At 34.0% G+C, this 21,045-nt stretch overlaps 1 protein-coding gene across 10 annotated transcripts in view; it reads right to left on the bottom strand.

The window, feature by feature from the left end:
- c2cd5 (C2 calcium dependent domain containing 5) overlaps positions 1 to 21,045 on the bottom strand; it is a 196,939-nt gene that overhangs the window by 157,546 nt on the left and 18,348 nt on the right. For 5 of the 10 annotated variants that reach the window (XM_051930012.1, XM_051930019.1, XM_051930016.1 and 2 more), the window contains exons 7-9: positions 9,899 to 10,100; positions 6,461 to 6,612; positions 128 to 334 (exon numbers count right to left, since the gene is read on the bottom strand). In XM_051930012.1, coding sequence (XP_051785972.1) covers positions 128 to 334; positions 6,461 to 6,612; positions 9,899 to 10,100 — 561 coding nt within the window. Of the gene's footprint in view, positions 1 to 127; positions 335 to 6,460; positions 6,613 to 7,123; positions 7,141 to 7,236; positions 7,412 to 9,898; positions 10,101 to 21,045 lie in introns of all 10 variants that reach the window. The other 5 variants (XM_051930024.1, XM_051930031.1, XM_051930022.1 and 2 more) reach the window with 3 other exon arrangements.

Here is a 21,045-nt window from a genome sequence, read left to right as displayed (position 1 = left end):
CATTTTAAAAATACCCATATAAAGTATTATAACATTGATTAAACAAATAAATCTAAAAATCATTAATATTTAGTGGTTAAATTGGAAAGTGAAATCTTTAAGTGACTTGTAGAACAATCAGTCCTACCAGAGGCAGCCAGAAGCAAATCCTCACTGAAAGAGACACTTTTCCTTAGCACAAGAGGGCTTGCATGGCCAGAGTGGGGAGGAGTAAGACTGTGTGTAGTCCCAGACCCCAAATGAAGCTGAAAAGGGTTTATAAGAGTTGGAAAATCAGAGGAGAGGGTAGGGGAGCTGGGACACAGGGAGATCCTTGGTCCCTTTGGGGATTTTGCTGCAAAAGGAAAGTGGTAGAAGAAAGAGAAGTCACAAGAAAATGGGTATGACAGACAAACTGGAAGGACAGTATGATTGAGGCTTAACATAAAGATATCCATAATGAAAATAAAGCAATGTTTACAAAAACCAAAAGAAAATGGAATACATGCATACATTTAAAAAGACACAACAAATAATAAGAAAAGGCAAAATGCACAGCTGTATGTTTCAAATCGACATGGGTACAAATGATTGGAATGCTGGCTTTTCATTAATTATCTTAAGCAAACTAAATTGATGTTAAAGTCTTATTAAAACACTGGCAATTTAAGTAACAAATAAAAATAACTTAAATATCATATGCAGCACTCCCTCAGTTCCACTATGCTATTTATATTATTTTAGTTGTTCAAAATATACATCATTAATACATTTATGTTGATTTGTTGTGCCTTACTTAAGCGATGCACTAAAAACAACTGATATTTTTAAAAGGTGGAAAGCAAGTATAATCTCAGAAAAAAAAATTATTTATTTTTTTATTAAAACAAAAGAGTTATGTGCAAGGCACATTTCATAGTTTTTTTTTTTCTTAAATGACAAAATTTTCTTAATCTAGTACATGATGGTATATATTGTTATAATTCAGAGAACAGTTTGGGTAAGAATTTGTCCTCAAACATTCTATATCTGTAAATGCTTAGGTTCACTTTTTAATCAGATTCAAACATTTCTATATTTTGCTTTCTTACATTCTGTCTACAATTAAATTATTTTTTAAACAATTAATTACAAAAAAGGAATAAAATGGCATATGAATAGATTATTCTAGTAGTTAAAGGAATACTCCTCCATTTTCTTATGTTACTAACCTGATGTAGTTTGTTGTGGTGGGTGAGAAGAATTTTAATCTAGTGTTTATGATATAATAAAAGCTAATAGTGACCAATGACATATAAATAGCAAATGATGTGAAAAACATTAATTGAGAAAAAGAAAAAAATGTGGTGATCTCACATTATTCATTTTGCATAGCCCACATATCAGTTACCCAGTTGTATGGTCAAAACATAAAAAAAACACATATTTTGCTATAATAATTTTAAATACAATATACATACGTCCAGAATAATCAGTGCATGCCATAAACAGGAAACTAAACCCTAATGGGATTGACATTTTCAATTGAACACCCACCTCGCACCCTCATTTGTTGGTTATGAGTTCTGAAAAAGTACAGTACAAATGTATTCTGCATTAAAACATCACATTAAAAATTTTTCTTGGCCACCACTACATGAGGTAAGTAACAAAAAAAACATCATTTTGTGAGGAGTACTCCTTTAAGAAAAAAGGACACTATGTGAAAATGAAACAACAAATTACTTTTATAAGCAGACTGCTTAATAGATTATAATCAACATGTTAATTAATTTTATAGTCTAAACATAATTATGTTGAACTGTAAATTACTTTACAACTGTAAAAATAGCTTGTGTTTCATGTATGGGAAAAAAGAGCTACCTTTTGAGTAATAACCACTTTCTTCACATAATTACTAGTTGCTTTTGTGTCACATCTACTAGTTTAGGAAGATTATTAAACTTACACAGAATTAGCACTTCACCACTACTGTAGAGGGCAGTATATACTGTACTTCTACTGGTGCAATCTGGTAGTGAAATCAGACTCTTTATATTGTAAAAATTACCTTTTAATTAGAATATTGTCTTTTTTGGTTTACTCCCACAAAAATATAAACAAAAGTCTGAAACAGATATATCTTCATACAATTTGCATATTTTCTTGATTGAAAAAGAGGGGTTTTTTTTTTCCTGTAACAAGTAAGGATGTAATGCAGAACCCATAATTAGGTTTATATGTTGGTTCACATAAAGAAGAGAATGAAGAGTTGAACATATTTTTGTTTAACATATTAATAATAACAAACTCAATAACTAATCTGAAAACAGATCTCAAACTGGCATGCATTCACACTTTTTTAAGAAATTATTATCAATTTTACACACATAAAACAAAGAAGCAACAGACATTTTATGAATAAAATCAAAATCTAAATATAGCATGGCCTAAGTTACAATGATTAATTAGCTATTACATGCATATCTATCTGTTAAATTAAAATTTTTAAATCCTTCAACATTTAACCTTAGCTTTGGGATATAGCATCTTAGTAACATAACCTTATCTATTTCATTAACTGGGTGCTGCTGACACAAACGGAAATTACGGAAATTGTTACACACTAAGAAAGCTGTGATATTTTTTTGAAAGGCAGTTTATTAGAAGTCAGGTGTCTTTTCTGCTTAACACAGGATTTACATAACAGTACTGACAATTTACCTATTTTAAAAGCTAGGTCAGTGATTTTAGTCACCTTTAATACTAACACTTAATAGGTATCCCTAGCTGAATATTAAATACAAGTCAAACAAAAAATTGACCAGTTTTGACTTGGCATGTCAGAGGAACAGATATTTTGGTACTAAGTTGATACCAAGTTTAACATAATGGTCCCAGCTTTTATACAGCACCCATAGTACTGAGAAAGTCGGTACTGCACTCATATGTGACTGTAAGTACTTCGGAAGGCGGAAAAATACTTTAGAAATACATGAAAAAAACCTACATATGAAAATGTCTCACAGCAGAGCCGTATTAACACACTTCGAAAAAAGAAAAACACCAGAAGTCATATGTGGAACTACTGCCAGTTCGAAACAGGAGAATTTCAGACTGCAATTACAGGAATTGTTATTTAAAAAAAAACACACACACACACAAGCATACACTTTCATTATTGTCATTTGTATCCCATTATAGAATTTATATATTTAACATTGTATCACAAAAAGTAAACAATAATATATATTATATATATTTTTTTTAAATAATGGAGGTACTATAATAAAAATCCACTGAATGGGATTTTTCTTTCTGCAATAATATTGAAAGATATCTAAATATTTCACTGGAATTGGTAGTATCAAAATAAAAATTCTGGTATCGTGACATCCCTAGTTTTGACCATTAAGTAATATCTGCAATTCAAATTGTGACAAATCAAAATTTAATTTTATACATCTAAACTAACAACAAGCATGTGATTTTAAATGTTAAAAACGCTTTCAGGTAAAAGTGGGAGATATTGATTCATTCAGTATATCAGCTGAAATACTTCTTGAGGTATGAATTAATAAAAATGCTTTTACAGTATGATAAAATTTTTAGAAATCCACGGCAACACAATTAAACATAAAACAGGTTCTATCACAAAATGAGAAAACCTGTATGTGTGTTGATGGTGTTTTTAAGTTTAATATATTTGTATATGAACTTCTATGCGACTTTCATTGGCTTAAGTGGGGTTGACTATAATATATATATTTATATATATATATATATAAAACATATAGTATAATATATACTGTCTTGATATATATCTTTTGGCAGCACTTCCGGGTGTGACGGAAGTGCTGCAGTCCAGGGCTCCAGGCAGGGCTGAGCTTCCAAGGTCCAAGCCCATGGCCCCGATGCAATCCAGGGGGGTTGCCCAATCATGTTCCGGGGGAGGTATTGCTGTGGACATGTCCTCTCCCCTGGTCCTTCCATCATAAGGGTGTCCCGACAGGGCAAAGCCACCAGCCATCTGTCACGTATCTAAATTTCTGCTGCACTTTCAAGCACCTGCATCTCTGCTTCAGACTACCTTAAGCTCTATACTGATAGGCAGTGTTAGATGTGTCATCTATTGACAGTGATTGTTCACAGGTAGAAAGGGCAGTTTCCTGCTACTCTGAACTGAGGGTCAGAGAACAATATCTAAATGAGATAAGCTAAAATTGAAATGATTATCTCAGCCTTAATTACATGTTCATCATTATATGTTACAACCTAATGGACTGTGTGCTTTGCAAGGAAAAATAAAAATATTTTACGTCCCAGAATATATATTTTAATGATTCATCCATTATAAAACCAGCATTTCAGAATTTAAGGTCACTTGGAACCACAATCTTATTTGACGGCAACAAGCACACTTTAGGAACCAGCACTGAATGAAACAACAACTCTTGAAAATTTCACATAAAAGTTAATTTATTGAACATAGCATTTGTAATTGTTAAATAAAACAGGTAGTAAATTTACTTTTGAAGGTAAGAAATATATTTTCTTTACTCTAATTAAAATAAAAACCATGTTTTCATTTAAAATGGCCAGTTTTTCAGGAAAACAGAATATATCCTATTCAAAAGAGAAATATTTTAAATACTGCATTCCACCATTTAAAAAGGAAGACATTTTACATAACAAATAAACAAAATAATAAAATAACAACATGCTTGTGCATTAAACTAAAACCTGATGCACAGTCACCTTGTAACAATTTAATGACTTAAAATGGGTTTATTGTTTAAATTTTACTATTACTTTAAGAATGCCTAAATTTTATAATTTGCCCAAAAACTGATAACACTTTTAAATCTGCCTGAATCATTTAAAAGTTGCTGGGGGCCAGAGCCTGCAGAAGTAGCACTGGGCACAGGGTAGAATATATACAATCATTAGTGAATCCATTCATTTGTGAATCTGCTTGATTCAGTTCAAAGCCATTGAGAAGAAGGTATAAACAGACCCTGATAAACATGCAAGTGTATTTCAGGACACACTGATACATATTGGGAGGAATTTAAAGATACCACTTAAAAGGTATGTCTTTGACATGTGGGTGGTGAAAACATACCCACACAAAGGGAGACCATAAGCATTCAATTTAGACTATGAGGACACCAGGAATCAATTCCAAGTCCTCTGAGATTTTAAGCAATAGATTTATCTAGCGCACTAGGATGGTACCTTAGAGTTTTCACTTTTTGACATTTCAATATTCTGAAAAGCAAATATTTATTAAACCTGCAGTAATGTTTTCATTGTTGACAATGATAAATATGTTTTATCAGTTAGCCAACAGTGTTTTAAACATTACTTATTCAAATCTCATAGTATGTATTTTAAGGCAATAGCTGCTTTTCCATTATCAAGACATGGCAAATGAAGACTAAAGAGGTTAAACTGGAACACTTTAAGCTCATAATTATTGCCCTGACTAGAGGAAATGCAGGTTTGTGAGGCATGTTTATTTACTATCCCAACACATACTGAGAACTGGACACCACAGGCAATTTAGCAAGTCACATGATCTAAAAGTAAGCTGAACTGTTGCACAATGATAAGTAGTATTATTGATCTAGGAGTATGGATTAATAACCCAAGCCTCATCATAGTCAATGTGTATTCCCCAAGTCTGTGTTTTTTTCATTGAGTAGCCTTGTTTTCTTCCACAAATGAAAGGTGCATTTTGTTAGATTAACTGAATACTGTAAATAGGATGAAGCACATACATCAAATAGGTGAAAAGTTAAATGGCATGACCTAACATCATACTGTATAAGTGAACTATGGCCATTTCTAGAGAAAAACAAATACAAATACTGGTAGAATATGCCGATGCCAATTGAAGGAACTCCAGCCCTATACCAAATGAGAGTACAAGAACTGATGGAATAACATTAATTGCTCTATCACTATTTTGTGGAGTAGAAATTCATAATTTTAGAATTCTACAAAGGAAGCTGAAAACAAACAAAAGAAAAAATCCATCTAGATTTTTTTTTTTACATTCTCTCATCATTTATCCATTTCCTGGTGGAACAGTATCACTGAAAAGCAAAAACAGTTAGGCTCATATGGCGCTTCTAAAGAAACAATTGGTCCGATAGTGGAAAAGCAGCTAATTTATGCTTAAAACTAAAAGACTAATTGTATTTTACAGTTCAATAGCGCTATAAGAGAATACAGATGCAATCTGTATCTAAAGGCATACTTTTGCAAAGCCAAATGTAAGCTTACTTTTAAAAATCCTTAACAGAAGAGACTGGGACATTTCTAGTTCAGTGGCTTGGTTATGCAGCTTTTAAAAGCAATAAATGAAAAATGAATTTTAAATAATAGGGATTAGAAAGTATATATTTGGAATGGACAAAATTGAAAAATAAAAATACAAGATACAAAAAAATTCAAAATAAATAAAATCAACATAAAGTGGGTGACAGTGCCTTACCAGTTTTAGGTGTCAAACTCAAATCTGTGTCAGAAGAGGAGGACTGTCGACTGTAGGACTTGGAAGGTGAAAAGGAATAGGTTTGGTTTTTCAGTGGGGTGGAGGGTCCTGATGAATGAGTATTAGGGTTGGGATCTTCACTGAAGGGAGCCCTGCCAGAAGAAGGTTGAAACATATTCAGTAATCCTGTGCTATAGGAAGTAGAAATGTTGGAAAGACCCATCACTTGTGAAGCATAGCAGCAGTGGTAGAATGGGCTTCAGGGAGGTTTTTGTGTGTTAGGTTATTGCAGGGATGGCAGTGTGTTGTTTATATTTATGCTTCTATACACCATGTTCATGAACAGCTAGAAATGTGTTATCAAAAACAAAATGAGCATGATAAATAAAAGTAAAAACAAAAACATAAACAAACTTATAACAGATGAACAAGACGCAAACAGAAATATTCAATATGTTAATCAAATACCTACAAAAAAACGTGAATTCAAGCTAAAAAAAAAAAAAAACTTAAATGAGTTATGTTTCCTTAATCCAGAACACCATTAACAGGGTTGCACAGCTAAAAATGACAAAAATGAGCATAATAAAGTTTGGATGAAGTTACCAAAAATAAGTGGGGAAAGCTGATTTGTGTTTTTGATTTACTCAAAGCAACATTTACTGAAACGGTGGTTTACACTTGCAAGAAGGAGATGGTGCTAATTAATTTTGTCTAAGGCTGTTCAGTACAAGATGCTTGACTAAACTGACTGCCTGGCTTTATCTTCTAATCACTGTACTTATGGACCATTTTCCCCAGCTCCTGTGCCTAAGCAGTCTCATACCAGTGTAGATGAGAGTAGGAACAGACACAGAGAAGCTCTGAGTTAGTCGTGAGCCGGATGCAGTGTGAATTGGGCTGTTGTGGGTCGAACGACATCCATGGCTTGTCGGGTGAACCGGTGGAGACCTGGGACAATTGGCAGCCAAAGAAGAATAAAAAAAAAAAAAAAAAAAGACAAACAGCATACAACATATGAAGAGACAGCATCTTAATTACTTAAAAAAAATTATGCAGGTAGGACTGGCTTTTTTTTTTTTTTTTTACATACTAAAGAATAACTTTTGCTTGTTTTTCAATACTTTACCCAAGAAGCAATGTAGGAAAATAAAAATAGGCCCGATTTTGAATGCAGTTTAAAAATTAAACTGCGAGATCTATGCTATTAAGAATAAAGTAAATAAGGAGGGTAAAGCTTCACACAGAACATTTCCTAATCTAAAAAAACAATATCAAATATGGATAAGAATGACAAGTATTTTGCCAATTAAAACCACAACACTATAATGATATGAATGGTCAATGCAAAGGAATTAAAAGTCTTAAACCAGCCTAAATTTGCACAAGTACAATAATTATCTTAGGAGACATGTAACTATTTTTCAAACAGACTGCATAGAACCTTTCAGAGATTACTGTGGCAATCTTTTCTGCACAAGGCTGATGTTTTAGTGATTGCTGATGAACATTATTTACTGAATTATGCTATTCAAATCATGTACCTGACTCAATCTGAAAGCTGGTGTCCATTAAAAAAAAAAAGATATGAAGACACACAATATTTATTAACACAAAGCTGAAAATATTTTCTTGTAAAAGAAATGACAACTTATAATTACGGCTTGTTCTGTTTAAAGATACATAATTTTAAAATCTTATCCTTATTGAATGTTGTGCCTTAGACAAAAAAGTATGTTATTTTGAGATCTATTTGCCAAAAAAACTATTTGAAATGAATTATCACATATATCAAAAATAGTAAGGCTATAATACAGATATTTCTGATATAAGAAAAGAAAAACAGCATAGTCCCCAAGACAATGCATTATATGATAATCTGTGGTATGACTGCAAACAAAATCGGGCCCAACCAGAGAGAAAGCACATTTCTGTGAAAAACAAACAACATTTTGCTGCATATAATTTCTTAAGCTAGATGTGGTAATATTTTAATTCAGGAGTATGGACATGCAAGAAAAAATGAGCTTGCAAAAAAGGAAATTAACAGTTTTAACTACTATAATGACATTGATGAAAACATTTAAAAAATTGTAATATTGGTTACTTCTATAAAAGGAAATAATCAGTGTTTTCTGTATACATTGCTATATAATTTTGCATTCCAACAAATTAACTCAAACTATTTTCAAAACTTCTTCAAAAACAGCAAGTTTTTTCTTATTGTTTCCTGTATTCATTTACTGCCATAAGCTAAAAAAAAATCCAAAGCATGCAGCATATTTCACGAGTGTAAATTTGGAGCATGCAAATTCATAGCATGCAAAAGGCAGAGATGCTTGCTACTAGAAAAAGTTACGTCTATTACAAAAATGAAATAAAAGTTGTTCTGTTGACACAAAGGTTTATTTCAAACTCTGAACAATTCGGCTTCTTTAACAAAGTCTTCAGCAAACTCTGAATTTAAAACCAATTATGTTAGTGATAACAGACAAGGGATTCAATCTGTTCACAAAAAAACAGAAATTATACAATTCCATGCACTGACGTATTAACAGAAAAAACACACATGCACAGGATTCCGGGTTTACCAGGAAATTTTTAAAAATGAGCTGAAGATAGATTAGTGCATTGTCATAGCTTTTGGTTCAGGTTAGAGCAATTGTTTAATTAAATAATTTAATCACTAAACTCAAATACAAAAAAATAGAAAAGTAAACAAGGCTTAGACTTTGTTACAACATTTCAAGATGAAATGCAATTAAATCACACAGTCAATAAAAAAAAAAAACACAAACCTGAAGCATTCTGTACCATAAAGATTAAAGAGAGTTCTCAAAAAATATAAAACAGAAGGTAAAAATAAACTCCAGTTCATTTTTAAAACTCTCTAGTAAGCTGCAGCGCAAGAGAAAAGTTAACAAATGAATTCCATGCAAATAAACCAAACTGTTACCACTGAAACAAACCAAAGTTTCAAGAACCAGACAGTCCACAACTGAGCACACAAGCATTTGCTAAAATCCCAGAGCTGCTGTGCTTTTTACCTCTATTAATTTCAACATTCACTTTATTTTTTAGGAATTGAAATCTTGTAAAAAGATTAATGCTGCTTGACAAGAAGTTGTTTATAGTTACTCCACTCAAAACAGAACAGCTCTGCAAACATGTATATGTTTGCCTATTTATACATCCTTTGGCATGTAACCTTTGCAAACCTCTATAGTTTGATTTGATTCACGTTTAGTTTAACAAGTCTAATTAAGATAAAGTTTTATGTTAAATAAATATAGTGCAAAGGTTAAATGTCTAAAATTTGTCCATGTTTTAGCATTTAGTTAACTTATTTTAAATACTAGTACTACAAAAGTTTACATATAAAAGTGCACAGCCAAAAAAACTGAAAACATCCATGCAAAACTACTTGGCAATACTTACTCTTTAATTTCTTTAGATGGAGAATTGCATGCAGGAAGCTGAGCTGCAGAGGTGTTACTTATTTTATCTAGAGTACAGGCAGTCCCAATCGCTCGTACAACCAGTCCAGATTCACCCTCTAGGTCAAAGCATTGCAGATACCCCACAACAGCATTACCTCCCATTTCTAAAACTTTCAGGCCAATTTTTCTTTGAAGTTCACCTAAAAAAGACAAAACATTGTTGCCTTGTGATATCACAACACTCTAATACTGCTTTGTTTTCCCATTATTAACAATAGTAAACTTTAAAAATCTGAAAACATTTAAATGAATCAACTAGAAAATTGGAATTTGTGGCAATGTGAAAGTTCAAACATTCACAAGGTTGTAGTTTGAAAACTAACACACAACTCACTGCATTACCTTGAGCATTTCACTTGAGATTCCATTATATAAAGGTGTATTTGCAAACAATTTTGCTATGCTGCACATAATCACGGATAATAATCTTCAGAACTAAGATTATGCAGTATATACTTTTTCCCCCCAGTATGACATCCATTTTTTTCTTTTTAATTCAATCACATATTGTATTGGAGCATGGCATCAGTTATGGAATGCTCTGCTTCAAATCTCGGAATGATTTCATCTGACCTATTCTACTTGAGCTACAAATGTATCTCTTTAACATCCTTAACATCACACTTCCAAATGAGATACAATGTACAAGTTTATTTGTTTTTTTGGGTTTTTTTTTTTTTTTTGGTAGATACCCAGTGGGCCACAACACAACTTGCTGTGGAATTTCCTAACATATATCAAGGGAATGACTGGATATTGAAAATATTAATGGATAAATATTGCTAGGCAAGTAATGTTCTCTAGGCAAGTAATGTTCTCTAGGGACTTTCACTTTCATTCATTAACACATTTTACAAAGAATTTTGTGACCTGGAGTGATTTTGTTCCCATTATCAGCAGGCTGCAAATAGACTATTTTCACTGTTCACCATGAGGTTGCCTTTTATCATAATCATATGAACCGTTTATTCACAAATCATTTTTGAGAATGTTGCTCTCTGACTTAGACTTTAGATTTGTCATTACTTGGTGTTCACAGTTCCACTCAAGTCAAAAGAAATCATTTTAAAACCAGCCCCCAACTAAAAACAATTCTGAGGATGCATGACAGACTTTTGGTATTTTACTAACTTATACCTAAAAAATTACTCAATTATTGTTTTCTAATATAAATGCAATCCACTATTCATGCTTTTTATATTATTATTATAGAGCTGGGTGATGTGCAAAATTCTCAGGTCTATCAATCATTCCCTTAAACATTACCAACTGACAAGGTTATTGGTAAGAGTGTGGCATCACCATTTTAAATAATTAAGCCAATACCGCCATTCCCAATAATGCAAGTTTAGGCAAGTAGAAGCACTAAAGGCTCATTTCACCAGTTTTAATTAGTGGCACTTTTGTATTGGGGAATAATGACAAAATATAAAAATGCAGGACACTATGAGATGGACACAACATTTCATAGCTGTTTCATGTTATTTATGTGAATAAATGTTAATAAATTTGGTTTGTTTTAATACATTCTCTCCAAACTGTCATTTTAAAGTATTTTTTATTGCTAAGACACATAAACCAGCCTTCAACACCTACCTAATTAAAAACTTACCAGTACAGAAGATAATTAATTTCATCTTAAATTAAAAGTTCAGGTTGTAACAATCAGTTTCAAATTCATTTGAGGCAGTGACCGGGATACATGATCCATAAATTGCACAACCACACTGAGGAAAACCCCATATCCATTCAAAACCACAAACAATTCTACAGTCATCTTCCTTGTAGGAGACTTACACTTCCTAAAAATAATGGCATACTGATGGTTTTTCTTTTTTTATGAAGATGGGATACATTGTAAAAATCAGCAACAGTGACAAGATACCACAACAACACTATGGCTTTATTTATGATGGGTATATATTATCAAAAACTCATGTCTTCTCTTTTCAGTGGATAATAATAATAATTCATTACATTTATATAGCGCTTTTCTCAGTACTCAAAGCGCTATCCACACAGGGAGGAACCGGGAAGCGAACCCACAAGCTTCCACAGTCTTCTTACTGCAAAGCAGCAGCACTACCACTGCGCCACCTGTGAGGACAGACGGATGCGGCAGCTTTCACAAATATGGAACAATGCGAGACAAAACATACTGTATAGAGATGAAAGAGCTAGTCACAGTAATTGAACAATATAAGCAGAATTTAGCCCACCACTTTTGAGACACCCAGTCTGACCTCAGAGCACTTGTGGCTTTGATGGGAGATGTAACAATTGTAGTATTACAAAAAACTCTCTCTCATGTCTTCTCTTAATGATATGCCTTAGATGGCTTCTTCTGCAGGCCTTCATTATTAGTAAAAATTAATAAAATGTACAAAATTTACAAAAAAAACATGCTGAACACTTCATTAATTTCAAATCAAAATCATATCAAATCACAAAGGTTGCGAATTACAGTAGGGTATAAGTTATGCAGTGTGTAATAATAATAGGGCTGTCAAATGAAATGTTGCTATTCGAATTTAATTAAAATTTATTGAAATCTAGGGGGCTTCGCTCGCCAACCCCTGGGTTTGGTCCTGTGGAAATACAATTTAAAGTGTTTTTTTCCATGGGAATTGTTATATATGCATTATGTTCACTTTTCATTTTAAAACTTCAGTAAAAACAATATTTGGAATGAACTTTTCTTTAAGATCGCATTGAATTTTGATTCCTTGTTTGATCTTACAGCATGATCATGCAACGTGTAACTGGCCGTGAGTGAATATCGTTTCTTAGTCTCTTATAAATAAACCGACTTTTTCAAATATTTATCCTTGTGATTTGTTAATTGTCATTGCAAAAGCTATTCTCACGGGAAACTGTAAACGTTTTAACACGAATCGCATATCAAGATCTCCTTTTAGCCCGAACACCGTTTCAAGTTCATTCAATAAAAATAAGACTTTCTGATAAAACAATCTACTTACGGAAATGAGAATATCCAGAGCTGATTTAGCTGGTGGCATTATTATCAAGAAGCTGTGGATTTCTGGTCATTGTGGATTGCACATCATCGTAAGAAATAAATCTGGCCGACTGATAGTTCTGGATATTGCCATTGCATCATGATATAACTGTTGCAATGCTCTTGGACTACCTTGATATGATGATGGTAATATTACTGCTTTACCTATTTTGAATTTGTCTGAACTATTGATATTTGAATTTTGAACGTGATCACAGAGACCTTGAATATGTTCCTTTCTAAGTTTAACTTGATTCGATTTAATAAAGAAGAGATGATTAGCTGCGACTTTTACATATGCATTAATAATGTTGCAATAGACGCTGAGATGACAGAAGTGGGTTAATACAAGGGAACATATTGCTAATTTTGACTCGAAATAGTGTGTGGGTGTTATTAGTTTTGCTGAATGCAATTATTTCATATTGTACGAGCATCCTGCTTTGCCATCTGGGAAAAGCAAAGGAAAGAGTAAAGGGTCAGCATGTGGCGATGAATTTGACATAAATGACGAATCATGTTTTGCCTTAGGATATACTCGAATATCTACTCTGTCTTTGATATCTCCGTCTTTCGAAATTATTATCGCTGACAATTCGTCACATGTGGGTTTATTATAAATGCGACTGTGATCTTTTGGATTCATATAGAAATCCAAGAAAATTTCTTTGTCAGTGTTTTGCAGATAAATTTAATGCAAAGTGCAATACTTTTGGACGTATGGATTTGTATCCATTATTGTCTGTATAATTTCTATTACATCGGATCATTTAACTCTTTCGATTCTATGTTGCATCACTTCTCCGTCATCATAAAAATACACCTGACCAAATTGTGTTTTTTTCTGAATTAAACTTGTCGTAGCTGTAATTGTTGCAGGAACACAGATTCTCATAGCGTATGGTCCATTATTGTGTAAAATCAACGTTTTGTGCATTGAATGTTGCTAATGCGAAAAGATTATTGTAGACACGTATATTGTGCCTGTAATGTTTGTGGATTTCACTTTCACCAAACAACAAATCTTTGAATTCTTGCGGAAACGCCTCTTCATTGGGAAGCAGCAGTACCTTTCCCTGATGGCAACACAAATTAGACGATCTACAAGTCTGACTTAAACTTTAAAGCCTTACAATATCTACATACTTCTGACATATCACATATGTCCATATATTCAATCTCTTTTTGCTGTTCCGTTATTTCCCCTAGTAATATTTCCATTTGTTTGCGCGAATGCGATCTGTACTCTTTCCTTGGACACTTTCGAATTTTAGTACTGTCATATTTTTTTAACTTGTTCTGCATGTGTATCGTGCCAAGGTTTTATTTTGAGCCTTTTGAATTCCACTGCTTTCATAATCTGTAACCTGCTCTGCATGTGTATGGCGCCAACGTTTTTGAATGTCTTTACGAAGTTCTACTGTGTGTTTTACTCTTTGTCTTTTATTTCTGACCCCATTTGGACCTGCAAGGTTTTCAATTCCACTTGTTCCGGGCTGATTATTACTTTCCTTGCCTAGGTCACCGTCTCACGGGAACATGCTTCCAATGGATGTCAGTATGACGTGACTTCACCGTGACTTGACTGTCTCTCCGAAGTGTCTCTCTGTCTCTCTTCAGAAGATCACATCTCGTCGCAAGATTTTCTTTTATAATAGAGAGAAAAAGTCTTATGTCAGCAAAAGCTGACATTCGATTATAAAAGAAAGGTTGTTTATTTTACCCACACTAATTTTGACACCAACGGGCTATTAAAGGCTGCAGTATTTTGCAGATTTCTTTTTGTACTTCACTCTCACGATTGGCCTTTTCGGAATTTTCAATGGTTAGCTTGTTCTTCTCATTCGTAAAATCTCTGATCCAAAGTCTGACCCACCGCTGTGGACAGGCCTCTGGTGGACATGCCAGTCCAATCAAAACGCTAGGACCACACATTAATAATTTTTTTAATGTGGAAAAATACTCTTTAGTATAACATGCACATACTGTACATACTTGTAGATTCACAAAGAACCAAATAAGTGTTTTTTGATTGATAGGTGCCCTTCTAGCAAGTATGATCAAACATACCCAAATCAGTGGGGAAAGTAACTCAGCAGTACCTTCAGTAGGAGGATTTACATGTCCAAAGTCACCAATGTGGACCAATCATAATTACAAAGCACTTCGAATCAATTTCAAAGAATTAATTATAGATATTGCAAAATGCCAGACACTGCCGCTGCTCCCTAATTACCTGACTTATCAACGTGATATAACACCAAAGATTATCATATTGACAATAGAATTCATCTATCAAACAGTATGAAGAAAGGCATTGAACAGCGTTGGACTGAATAGCATGTACCAGGTTCAATCACTATACATGACATGGACATGGACAATCCTAAATAAGTTGTGCTGAGGGAGCTCCATACAGGGAAAGCTTTTACTTTGATCTCTTTCTTTGTTTAGCTGCGTATGGGCACATGTTTCTCAGCGACTGTGTTGTCTCTTTTGCTTTATTTATACATGTCTGGTTTAGTGATGCACTATTCTGTTGTTCAGTGTATTATTAATATAGTATGTTTATAGTATATTTTAAAACTTTCAATGCATTTATTGGCTGATTTTATTACTTTGGAAGCCTCAGCTTATTGCTGTTCTTCTGTTAACTAAGTTGCGTGGCGTCTGAGTGAGAGGTCTCCTCTTTGATGTGAGCTCCTCGGCTGCTCAAAGTGGCACTGACCTCTTATTTACATGTTACTTATATAAAAGCCAGATTGAATTTTATTTACCTTGATTTATTTACTTATCTTCCTACAGCGTAAAGTCACAAGTAAACTGCAGAGCTTCCTCTGTTTGATCGACATGGGCATTCTCACAAAGTACATGTGTACTGACTGAAGTGACCCTACGCAACTGTGTTTGATCTTATTCAGGAAAAGATCACATTTGCCCCATGGGAGAAAGACTTTCCGAGACTAAGGTCATAAAGCTTATGAAACAGTTTCTGGACAAAGGCAGGACCATAACAATAGTTGCATGGAGCTTCCACCTGCAGCTGAAGTCACTTGTGGGCATGCCCGTGATGATCAAACAGCAGTGAAAACAGCATTGTCAGATCGGGGCGAGCTTGAACGTGACTCAGAGAATAAAACTGAAATTAAAAAAAAAAAAAATGTTACTTTTACAAGCACTACACATTTACACCAGCTGTTACAGACTCAACTCAAATGTATGTTTTTATTGTATAATTGTAACAATAAGGGCAGCTCACTACTCAAAGTGTCTATTTTGTGACGCGGCAAGGCTCGAACCCACGACCTGTTGATTATGAGTCAGTAGCTCTTACTGCTGTACTACCAAAGAAGTCGTGACAACGAAGTACACTAACGCAATTTCTTTTTCTTCGGTTATAGTCTTGAATAAAAGCGCACTTGTTCTTTTATACTTGTACCTTTTGTGAAAGTGCTTATTTGATACTTGGACTTCAGTTTTCACACATTATTCACTTCATGTCAAAATTTTGTTGTTAGTACTAAAACATGAAAAAATTTGGTCTTTTAGGTATGTGTTCAACATTTCTGTCATGCTACACTTACACAAATCTTTGTAGACACAGAACACACATGAAATGCATGTGTTCCAAATAACACTATACTGTATTATTTACACTATACAGTTCCCGGTACCTCACTAACAGAAAAACAAGACTTGAGCTGGAAGGGCGATTTTTGCCGTTTCTGCAGTGGTGTGAGGATGGGATAGTAGGCTTTTCTGCGTGCGCTTTGCTTTTCTTTGAATGAACTTGTTTCAATTAAAAGTCAGATGTTTCTCATTTTTCAATGCAAGATATGGTTCTTCAGCAAATAGTGATTTTTTTCTGACCCTTCTTAGTAATTTTTGCAAGGGGTGCCAATAATAGTGGAAGGCACAGTAAGTGCCATATGAGTAGCACATGCACAGCCCATCTCTCCCTAGCTCTTTAACCACTTAAGTGACGTATGAATGACCCATGCAACAGCGTATCCTCTCTTGCACTTCAACAGACTTACGTATCATTGGCACGAACAAAGTACGATGTCTTAGATGCATCTCAGACCTAAATATTAATTTTGGTCTCCAAGAATATTTTTATACATACAATGGCTCAATGTCCTTGGCTGCAGACCATTTATCAAACAATTATGTACTGTTCCCTCTATCAGATGGAGCTTCTCTATTCAGCCTAAAAAACCTTGCTGATTGGAGTGTATGACAAACTTCCGACTGCTCCAGGTGCTCTTTATATTTGCTTTATTACTTCATTCACTCTAGATATTAAGGCAAAGTATAGAAATTTAAAAGCACTGTGGTATTTATTAAAAACTAATTATAAAGCAGAAGAAAGTATGAAAGAAAATATAGATAACAAAGTCTGGATATATATCATCTTTAGAAAAAGCTTACGGAAAGTGTCAAGGTTTGGAAATTGTCCCAGAGTAGCTTTTGACTTGGCATTCGATATTATTCATGAGAGGCTTTTGCTAATGATCAGATGAAATGGTCGTATGTCCCTCAGTCTCTTTTTCTGACATCGATTTTGTCCTCTTCCAATGTTGCTCTTTCTGATTCTTTTGGACAAGCCATATTTATATTAAAATTCCATGTCTTAATTATGTGTGATATGGGGTTTCTTCGTGACATGGGCTTCATGATATGGCTTTGTGATTTGGGCTTCATGACTTGGGATATTACACCTTTGATTGGCTGGCTGTCAAAGTTCTGTTTCCAAGTGATAAGATAATCAAGACAGCTAGGGCAAACCGTCAGAACAGATGTTTTAAAGTGATAGATTGCCAGTACTGACAATTAAGCTCATGTTGTTTGTCTGAACAAAATATAATCAAAATATAGGCATTGATTATTTAAAAAATTGCAGATCTGGCACACTAGGAAACCATCCAATTAAGGCATAATAATGTCAGAGTTACCAACATTTATAACATGCTAGGAGTGAATGTGAAGAGTGTTATCAATCAAGTCATAGGTGCTGTTCAACAAAGGAGGACAAATTATGCAGAGTTCTAATGCAAGTTTTAATGTAAACCCATTTGAAAGATGTTTAAACGTTGAATTAAATCGGCTTTTAGGTCTACTGTCAAGGCCTAGAGCTTTAGTCCAGTTGCCATGTTGATTGTTTAATTTTATTTTATTTTGCTGCATCTAAGTCTTCTATGCTATGCTAGTTTGAGGATTATTGCTATCGTTGTTGTTGTTGTTATACGGTTATTATTGAAGTTGTAGCTACAGATGTTCCAATCACGTTTTTTTTTTTTTAGAAGGGACACCAATCTTTAATTTCATTTTACTAGAACTGGCTGATTCTGATTAGTTTATTCTCTTAATTTTTTTTTTCATTAAGCTTCTGCATAACCAGCCATGTGGAAACCCTATGTTGTACTTTCAAAATGGTACTTTTATAATTAAACTACACACTGGTGATACCAGTTTATTTTTTATTAAAAATTAATTTCTGTAGACTTATTGTTTAATAAAAAAAATAAAATCCCCTTAAAACAGACTTTTTTAAACTAATAGGCCATGTACAAAAATATTTATCCATTAATGCACATGCTATAAAAGAAAATAAAAATTATTGTCATAATTGCAAGCCACAATTCTAATAAAATATCCACTTTTATCAAGACGATATAAGGCTAACATGCTTAACAGGTTTACAAGTAAAATCAACACATTTGGCTCTTAAGCTAAAAAAATGTCTAATATTGACTAAACAACAAGGGTGAATTCTTCTTTGCCTGTTCTTTTTCTAATTAAAATTTTGAGCTGCTATACTAAATACCAGCTCGTTGACCGTCTAAACTTGGACAAGGAGTGTCCGTTTTAATTACAGTACAAAATGAAAAGGTCTTAACTCATTCCCTTTTAATTTCAGCTAAAATGTTTTTCTCTTTTCTTACACTCTGCTATTCCTCTCCATGCACAACATGACTCTTCAAATTCAAATCACTCCACTTTCTTTAATGTAAAATTCCAAATTCCTGCCTTCACTCCTCTTCCAAAGTCTGACTTTTTTCTCACTATTTTGCAAATAAGGAGCACTGCAACTAAATTACTGTAAAGGAGGTTCTGAACAAAACAGTCATTTGGGGATAAAAATCGGCCTTACTTTCTCGACTGGAGCATCACTAGCTGTAACTATTAAAAATTTTCCCCCCAAATACAGTATGTGCCCATGCTCACAATTACATCAGTTTTGTTTTGTGTACTTTATTGATAATGTTGAGACAATTATGAATATTTACAACAACGTATTTTGTTTTAAACCACCCATCCATCCATCTTTTGGAACCATTTTAGTCTAGCACAATGCTGCATGGTGCCTCAGCATGCCCCTTCAGCAGAGAGCGGAAGGCAAGCTCCATTATACACATATCCCAGTATGCTAAAGTCCTTGTTCAGTCACAGCAAAGGGCACACACAGGAAGAACAAAGAAAGTAACTAAACACATAATGCAGGAGCCAATAACCCTTTGACTTCTTAATACTGTATGCATGTCTTTGTGGAAGTTACAGAAAACCACCTTTTCATGTAGATAACTTGCAAACCTTACACAGATGATTGGGTTTGATATTTAAATGAATCAACACTAGCCAATGGCTGCTGTATAACCAACTTGCAAGTATGCATGAAGGGAAAAAAAAGGTAGGACTTTACGAGCCGTTTAAGTACCTGAGTGCAATGCATTATTACCTCTATAAAGGCAATAAAGTTCTTACAGAAAAAAAAGAATATCAGAATGTTGGCAAAACAACCACATGTAATATATTTCAGCTACTTAGATGAACAGTTAGTCACTGCATTTTTCTCCCCAATAAGGTCAAGTGGTGCTCTTACTACTGAAAATTCACTGTATGGTGATAAAAATACACCATATGAAGAATGTTGCAAGTGCCCACAAGGAAGAACAAGTATCCCAGCCAGGATGGAAGATAATTTCTTGCCCGGATGGGAGGCCAGATTGGAAGCTTTCTAGCTTTCCAGCTAGAAGAGAAAACAACTTTGTGTCCAGCCAGAGTAACATCATTGACAGACCAGTATTTCAGTATTTTAGTAGTAAAAGAACAGTCAAAGAAAAGGTGAAGTGCACCAGGAATAGTAAAGGGGAATTAAAACATACAGACAGTGAAATATTGGATGTTGTGTACTTGCATTTTTCCGAGGTCTTCATAAGTGAGGATGTGGATAACTTCCCAGTGGTAAATGGGACTACTAAGTAGGTTCTGAGTAATTTAGAAAGGGAGAAGTACTGTTCAGATTAAATAGGCTGAAATCAAACAAATCACCAGGACAAGATAATATTTACCATTGAGTTCTTAAGAAGGCTAGTGAGTACGTATATAAACCCTTGACAAATATTTTTTAGGAAGTCACTGTGCACTGGGGAGATTCCAAAGGACTGGAAAATTGCAAATATTTTCCTGTTATATAAAAAGGGTGACTGGGCAGATCCAAGCAACTATAGGCCAGTAAGCTTAACACGTAGCAAATGAAAATTATTGGAAGAAATTATTAAGGATAACACTGAGCAGCACATGTCAAGTACAGGAGTTTTTTCTGAACAGTCAGCGTGGGTTCAGAAAAGGGAGGTCATGTTTTACTAACATGCTGGAATTCTATGAGGAAGCAACAAAAGTATATGATCAAAGTGGAGCATATGATATTATTTATCTTGCCTTTCAGAGAGCATTTGATAAGGTGCCACATAAGAGATTGGGCATCAAACTAAAAGAAATGGAAGTTCAGGGTGATGTTTGTAGATGGGTGCAGAATTGGCTCAGACACAGGAAGCAGAGGGTAATGGCACAAGGAACCTTATCATAATTGGCTGATGTTAAGAGTGGTGTTCCACAGGAGTCAGTGCTAGGGCCGCTGCTATTTTTAATATATTTAAAATTACTTAGATAGGAATATAAGTAACAAGCTGGTTAAGTTTGCAGACGATACCAAAACAGGTGGATTGGCAGATAATTTGGAGTCTGTTAAATCATTACAGGACTTGGAGAACATACAGGCATGG

The sequence above is a fragment of the Erpetoichthys calabaricus genome, chromosome 1 (assembly GCF_900747795.2).
Source record: "Erpetoichthys calabaricus chromosome 1, fErpCal1.3, whole genome shotgun sequence".
NCBI classification, from domain to species: Eukaryota; Metazoa; Chordata; class Cladistia; order Polypteriformes; family Polypteridae; genus Erpetoichthys; species Erpetoichthys calabaricus.
This window is presented reverse-complemented; position numbering and strand designations above follow the sequence as displayed.